This window comes from Propithecus coquereli, unplaced genomic scaffold (genome assembly GCF_000956105.1).
Source record: "Propithecus coquereli isolate 6110/MARCELLA unplaced genomic scaffold, Pcoq_1.0 Scaffold47, whole genome shotgun sequence".
NCBI lineage: Eukaryota > Metazoa > Chordata > Mammalia > Primates > Indriidae > Propithecus > Propithecus coquereli.
In genome coordinates, this window is record NW_012150507.1 from 59,188 (window position 1) to 67,674 (window position 8,487).

Below are 8,487 nucleotides of genomic sequence, written 5' to 3' on the forward strand. Positions count from 1 at the left end.
ATTAATGGAAAAAAGTAGATAAATTTCCCATTCAGAATAATTTTAAACAATTTATGTTAATAATTGGCACTTAAGGAGATGAAGCAATAATCCCCACTACTTACTTGCAAACTGTGTATAGCGGTTGTCTTCCAAAGAGTAAGTATGGAATAGGAGGGGTAATTCTAAAGTAATTCTAAAGTGGAGAAGCCTGATGAACTCTACCACAAGCCAAGTAATTAAGGTTAACATAAACAGTAATACGATGTATTGATAGTACATCCCCTTGATATGATGGGATGAGAATGGCACTTTAAATTTGTGGTCTTCCTCCCAAAACACATTGCTCCAATCTAATCATGAGAAGACCATCAGACAAATTCCAACTGGGAAACATTCCACAAGGTACCTTACCACTACTCCTTAAAACTGTGAAGTTCATCAAAAACTAGGAAAGTCCAAGACACTTTAACAACCAAGAGCAGCCTGAGAAGACATTACTACTAAATGTAATGTGGTATAATGATGAGATCCTGAACAGAAAAAGGACATTGGGTAGAGATTGGGAATATCTCAATAAAACATGCACATTTTTAAGAACTTTAATAATGTATCAATATTGGTTCATTAATTTTGAAAAATATACCATAGTAATACAAGATTTTTATATGGGAATTCTCTGTATGATCTTTGCAATAATTTTGTAAATATAAATCCTTTCTAAACTAAAAAGAAAATAGAATTTTAAGAGTAAAAAGGGAACTATGTATCTATATCAATGTTTCCATATCTATCAATCTATCTAACTTTAAAATTATTTGGAATAATCTGGGGATTTTTTTAAACATACCAATGTTTGGATTTCAACTCCACTCGATTACATCAGAAAATATAGGGTACAATTTTGTCCCTGGCATCAGTTTTTTTAAGCTTCCCAAGAGATTGTAATGTGTACTCAGTATGATGAACAATTGAATTAGATGAACTTAATAATTACTCATAAAGAAATAGAAAACCTGATTTTCATTAGCTGTAGAATGAAGGAAATCAGATATAAGTGGCTTTATTTGTGAAGGCTATCAACTAACAGCAGATAATACTTTTTTAAGGTTTATTACTCTTTCTAAGAGGTAAACAAAACCTGATATCCAAAGTCGTCTAGGGATCACAAAAATAACCACAACAACAATGAAATTATAGACCGGTATCACTTATAGACAGAAATGCTACATTGTGCTAAAGTCATCGTATGTCATGAAAAAATAGTTTTTATGTCAGAAATTATCTTATGGTTTAACACGAAGACATTCACTGATGTGACTGACTTTACTAGTAGGTTAACCCACACAAATGTAGGGGGCACATATTCCAGTATTTCTATAAAACCTTAGTCATATTACCAAATATAACCATAAGGTAATTAAATGGTCCTTTGAATTCACAAAACATATGTCAACTTCACATTCCATTCTTAGTGCATAATAACAGTTCAAAAAATTCCCTTATAAACTTTTCTTCTACATAGTTATCACTTCCTCATAAATTTCCTCATAGACTTTTCCTCCAACCAACTTAACCACAAACCTGGCCTGTACATGTACTATTTAACTTCGAATAACCCGAGTCCACTAATATATGGATTTTGTTCTGTCTCTGCCACCCCTAGGACAGAAAGACCAACTCCTTCTCTTTCTCCTCCTCCTCCTCAGCCTATTCAATGTGAGGACAATGAGGATAAAGACTTTTATGATAATCCACTTCAATTAATGAACAGTAAATATACTTTATCTTCCTTATGATTTTCTTAATAACATTTTATTTTCTCTAGTTCAATTCATTATAAGAAAATAGTATATAATCTTAATACATACAACATACAAAATATGTGTTGATCGATTATTTATATCATCAGTAGGGTTTTCAGTCAATAGTAGGCTATTTGTAAAGGGTCTGGAAGTAAAAAATCATAGGCAGATTTTTGACTGAGTGGGGTTGGTACCCCTGATCCCTATGTTATTCAAGCGTTAACTGTATTCTTTTATTTCTTACCCCACTGGATTTCAATTAGTCTCCTTCTCTCTTTACTTCATTCAAACATTTCTCTGCACTTTATAAAGTAGACCCTGTTACCTCTTAGCTTTTCATAATCTTTTTCTTTAGATTAACCAGCACAAAAGGGTAAGGGGTTGATGAGACAACACAGAATAATTCTGACAAGGAAGAAGAGTGGGAAGAAATAAAAAGCTAGAATCTTGAAAATTGTCCTTAATGGTTGAGCAGAAAACCAAAGAAGTTAATTGATTTGAGTTAGTATGTTTTACTCAGCTATAACAGATTAATGGATAATAATCGTATGGTTATTTTGATAAATTTCAAAAAAAAGTACTTAATGAATTTCAAAACTTTTCCTACTATATGTACCTTATCTGTGACTGAAGAAAAACTTTTAAACTCAACATTTTACTAAAGAAACATTTCAAAGTTTTATAGAAATGATGAAATCTTCTATTAATGATTGTGGAAAAATTATCTCTTTTGTGGAAAAATATAGACTCTTACCTCATACTATATCCACAAATACACTTTGGATGAATTAATATTAAAAAAATGTAACAAAATATGTATAATAATAAAATATAGTAAATTATAATGACAAAGTAGTAATGATAAAATGTAGTAAAACTAAACAAAATAGAGAAAATAAAAAAAACACTTCCCTAATTTTTCAGCGTGCAAAACCTGCTTAAGAAACATAAAATCCTTAATACCTTAAGGAAAGGACAGACAGATTCAAGTCAATGACAATGAGGATCAAAATGATAAAATATAACATGAAAATATTTAGGAAATAAACAACAATCTTAGAGTAAATAGTAACAGCATATATGAATATATTTTAGGAACATTTCCACAAGTTAGGCTTCAAAAGATAACACAGTAGAAAAATATGTAAGGAATAGGAACAGAAAAATAAATATAAGTGATTAATAAATCTATGAATAGATGTCTCAACCTAACTAGTAATAACAGAAATGCAAACTAAACAATAAAGGAATGCCATATTTGCTTTGTAAGAGGACAAAACTAAAACTCATTTTGCAAAGCAAACAGTCTTATCCAAGAAACAATTTGGTGTTATTTAAGTCTAAAAACATGCGTAGTCTTTGACCCAATAATTCAATTCCTAGGCAATTTTTGTACATGTGTACAAATATATAGCTTATTTTAGTTAAATAGTTGGAAGCAATACAAACTTTCAGAATTTTTAGCAAAGTAAACTACTACCTAGCTAGAGGCTACATTTCTCAGCCTTCCTTAGAGCTGGCTGTGATCTATTACACATATAATGGGCAATCATATGTGAACAGCAGTGCTTTTGGCAATTTCTGGGCACATATCTAAAGAGAAGCAGCTAACTTTTCATTTCTTCTGTTCTCTCTGCCCCATTGTAGGCCAAATCAAAATATAGTGGAGAGGAATCAGTTCCTCTCCTCACGCTAGCCTGGGCAACAAAAAGAGACGAAGTCTTAAAAAAAAAAAAAAAAAAAAGGAAAAAAAAAACTAAACAACAAAAGAAAACACTACAGTGGATGGATGGAATCTGGGTCCATGAAAACTGTTCTAGAGAAAGGCCACCAACATGCCTGGGACTTCTGTGTGAAAGAAAAACCATACGTTTCATCTGTTTCAAGCCACTGTTATTTGGGTCCAGTTAGAGGTTGCAACAATACCCCAACCAACGTAGTAGTAAATGCACATGCACTGAACCTGTGAGCCCAAAATGTGAACACATACCACTATAGAGACTTTTATCAGAATTAACATACAAGTTCACATTTAAAACCAACAAATCAATATTCTGACATCTCCAAAACTGTGATAAAGAAACACATCTCAAGCAACTTAGATTTCATCTTAGTTGCATTTCTTTTTTACTAACCTCCGAAGTAAGAGCCATCTGTCAGCTTCATTTCTTTACTGGATTTTGTAATGACACCAGCAACGCCATGTTGAATAAAATACATTTTTTTACCCACAGCTCCTTCTCGTATGATATAATCTCCAGGTTGAAACACTTCAAATCTCAATTTGCTCAGCATGGCAGTTACAAAATTGGGATCCGCATTAGCAAAAAGAGGCATTGTAGCCACCAGTTTCCGACAGTTGAAGTTGACTATCTCCTAAACAAGAGTGAACAAATATCAAGACAGATGTTAATCACATCTGGAAGAACAACATATGCTGAAATTTAAAAACATTATATATTATAGCATAACATTACAACTTAAATTTGGATCCCAAAATACACAGGTTCTAATAATCCACATATCTCATCATAGTCAGGGATTATGGTTTACTTTTGTGTTGAAATTTTGTATTCCCTGCACCTAGTGTAGCATAAGAACATTTCTAGGGTCAGGCCAATGCAAAATCAGAAGATCTGCATGTTTGATTTTATTCTGTAGATTCTGGTCCAGATTAGACATATTGTTATTTATCCGGACAAAAATAGGAATGTGTGACCAAACGTTTTTAATCATGTAAGTCAGTTATGTGACACAGAATGGATAGTGGGAATCTACATTTTACCACAATGCTATTTCCCAGAAATTTCTATACCAATGAGCTCCCTCCCAAAAAAACCCAAAAAGTTGGGAATGCATTTATGAACTTGTTTAAGAGGCATAGAAATGGGTCACCTCTGATAAAAGGTGGGAAAAAGGCAAAAAGAAATGGAGGTATTAACAGAGTCTGAGAACTGAATCCACTCCCTTGGGGAAATGTGTTATACAAACTCCTCGATTCCAAGACTGACAAAGAAGCTTTCTATGGTATTCCTTCATAAAATGACCTGATATGACCCCAGGATAGATAAACAATTCCAGCTCAACAATATCTTTTGAGTTCAGCAGAGCAGAAGAGTGTCTCTAATAGTGGAGCTTCATGGAAAATGATAAAACACTTAAAAATGAGCTACAATAATCTGAAATCCTAAGAAAGTTTAAGCAATATTTTACTTGGTTATAATAAAAAAGAATAGCAATACTTTCCTTCTAGCCTTATAAGTCTACATTGATAATTTAAACATCACTGTGTAAAGTTCCATTTTGTGAAACATCTAATTCTGCTCCATTCTACATTATTATTATTCTAAACAGTATATTTCTAAAAAGTTTTAAGCATGGTAGCTCTAAATATAATTACTGTCATTACACAAATGAATCATAGAGTAATCTTAACAAAACAGAGCTGCTGTTACATTGCTAAATTTCTATACTAAAACATGTCCCATATTTTTATATTTTTAGGCTATACAGAGCTCATAAGAGCCTCCTTCTAAGAACTTATATCAGACAGACATTCAAAAGGCATCCTGACCTGTAGACTTCTATACTTACTTTAGAAACATACACACGTGCGTACACACACACACAAATCTATACCAGTGACATTTCATCACTCTAGAACATCCTATTAAAAAGTGCTCCCAATGTTGTCCCATTTTTTTCTTTCCATTTCAGTAGCTTGGATTAGCTATAATGAAAACAGCAGTTGGATGTATTTAGGCGTTTCTTTAAGGCAGGGATAATTCTAAGAATGAATGTAATAAAAAGAAGAGCAAACATTTATTGAGTTCTTGCTGGGTTTTAGGTATCTCTCTAAATGTTTTACAAATATTTATTTTACCCTCACAACAATCCTATGTCTAAGGTAGGATTACTGTCCCATTTTCTGGAAGTTGTTATGTAATCTGCCATTGATCACACACTTGCAAGAGGGAGGACTATGGCGTGTTGGGCAGCCAGGCTCCCTAACTTGGGGTTTTCATGGATTCTGAGGAGCCACCTTAACATTTGCATATATCTAGAATCACCACAAACCCTAAAGGTTTAGATATTAACCATAAATTTGTTCTTTTGAATTATATACATTTTGAAAGACTGACATGGACATTTGTTGATTGTAGGCAGCAAACCGATGGTTACACACTTGGCTCTTTTTATTTACCTCAGAGCAAAGGTTTTTGAAAATCTGAATCCAAAGGCCTTTGTATGTGGCACGTATGTTCCAGTTTGCCACAGTTTTTAAAACACCACCTATATGTAGTATCTTGCTATTTACTACAATTAGTCTATCTGACTGGCTTCTTAAAGCAATAGAATTTGAGGTCTTTGGACTATAAAGCAAAGAACTGAAAGGAAAGAGAAGGAGACCAGTATTTATTGCTGTGGTTTGTGGGAGGTTCATGTCTTCTATCACAGGGGACTGTGTCAACAGATCGAAAATCCTCTTCGTGGCTTATCAATGTCTGCTCCTTATTTCTCCCTTTCAAAGAAATATTTCTGGCCATGAATGGTACCTCTGATTCTACCTGCAAAGTCCGCAAAGGAACATTCTAATTTAACATGAGTGTAAGTTAGGGATGTAGAAAGAAAGAGGAAGGGAACAAGATTTATTAAGCCCCCATTTTGAGGCAGGCACGTCACATATTATATCTCATTTATTCCCAGGGGACAATGGCCTAAGAATAAACTTGAATTTGGTTTTATTTTCCCACATATACAGAAGAAGAAAGTGGTACTTAGGGAGAGGTATTGCCCAGGCCACAGAGCTAGAAAACTAACAGAGCTAGAGAAACTAACTATGCTCACTCAACCCCACCATGGGGACTTCTTAGCACCTAGAATTAACCCACACTTTTATATTTTGCAATTGTCCATGTTTTAGAATAAAAAGAAGAGTCATTTTTAGCATCTTAAAACTTTTTTAATCTAAATTTTTACCCATTTGAGACTAACATCTATTGCTTTTTTGGCTTTTTTTGTTTATGTGTATTTTTTAGATTATGTACATTTTTAAGCAATTAGAATGCAACATTTTATGCAGTATGTATATTTTCTTGAAGATTACTTAATGACGATATATTCACTGTTGTGGGATTCTTTAAAAATACATGGGTCTAGTTTAAAAATGTACACAAAGAACCTTGTTTTTGTTTTATTATATATAATTCAAAGTTTGCTATGCAAAGATAGCTGCTTTCACAATAGTGAAAAAATTTTGCAATGTAAGAAAAATAACATCTATCTTATGTACAAAACTAACTTAACTTTATCTTTCATTGTCAATATTCATTTATATGCCAGGCAAATAAGAAGCATTTCCTGTATGCCTCACCAAAAAATTAGTGTAAAAGGTAAATATGGAAGAAAACAAATGAGATATTGAAACATAACTAAAAGATTCAGAATGGTATTGGCAAATAAGCACCCTGGTCCACATAAACTCATTTCCTTTAATAACTTCATGAAATAGTCACAAATGATGTAAGGGAACAATGGGGTCTTTGTAGATGGATCTATACAACAATTAATTTTTAAAAAGTAAGAATTGTAAACATGAAGCCTAATGACAATAAGAGTGTTAATGGGCTTCAGTTGGCTCCACTGAATCTGATGAAATTATATGCAAATAGGTGTACACTGTGAATGTGTCTTATGTGAAACAGCAGCTTTCACTAAATTTTCAAAGGGGCCATTATTAGAAATAGGGTAAGTACCACTGGTCCAAATGCACTATAATGACAATGATTATGATGATTACTAACATTTACTAAATGCCTTGTGTTTTCTCATTTAATTATAATAACAACCCAATAAAAGACAGGTTGAGTATCCCTTATCCAAAATGCTTGGGACCAGAAGTGTTTCAGATTTCAGATTTTTTGGATTTTGTAATATTTGCATATGTATAATGAGATAGCTTAGGGATGGTACTCAAATCTACAAAATTCATTTATGTTTTATGTACACCTTATACATATGGCCTGAAGGTAATTTTACACAATATTTTTCATAATTTTGTGCATAAAACAAAGTTTTTACTGCAACCTGTCACGTGAGGTCTGGTGCAAAATTTTTTCACTTGTGGCATGTCAGTGCTCAGAAAGTTTCAGATTTTGGAGCATTTTGAATTTTGGATTTTCAAATTAGGGATGCTTGACCTGTAGTTACATTATTAAACCAACCTTAAAGATGAGACTATTAAGTCTGAAAGTGGTTATTTGACAGAAATCACAGTGTGTAGGAAGTGAAGCCTGCTAATACTTAAAGTTATGCAGTCTGTTCCTAGAGCTATGCTGTCTAATATGGTACTCACTAGCTACGTGGGGTTATTATGCACTTGAAATGTGGCTACTGTGATGAGAAACTGAATTTTTAATTTATTTAATTTTAACCCATTTAAGTTTAAAGTTAAAAACTGACGCCAGTTCAGTTTTTAGAAAACGTTAAATTATATTTGGAAAATCTTGGACAGGTGGATATACTTTTTCAACTATAAGTTTTATAAAATCTACACATAGATTAAGTATTTCAAAGAAAAATTTAGCATCCAAATCAAGATGTACAATAGGTACAAAAATACACACCAGATTGTGAAGACTTAATAAAAAAAAGAATGTAAACTCTCTCATTAATGATGTTTTTACATTGCATACAGTTATAA

At 32.7% G+C, this 8,487-nt stretch overlaps 1 protein-coding gene across 1 annotated transcript in view; it reads right to left on the reverse strand.

Moving 5' to 3' along the window:
- Positions 1 to 3,919: 3,919 nt before the first annotated feature.
- Positions 3,920 to 8,487, reverse strand: part of LOC105819089 (potassium/sodium hyperpolarization-activated cyclic nucleotide-gated channel 1) — a gene marked incomplete at its 3' end in the record, with an annotated part of 434,216 nt that continues 429,648 nt past the window's right edge. The window contains exon 6 of the mRNA XM_012655258.1: positions 3,920 to 4,160. Coding sequence (XP_012510712.1) covers positions 3,920 to 4,160 — 241 coding nt within the window. The remainder of the gene's footprint in view (positions 4,161 to 8,487) is intronic.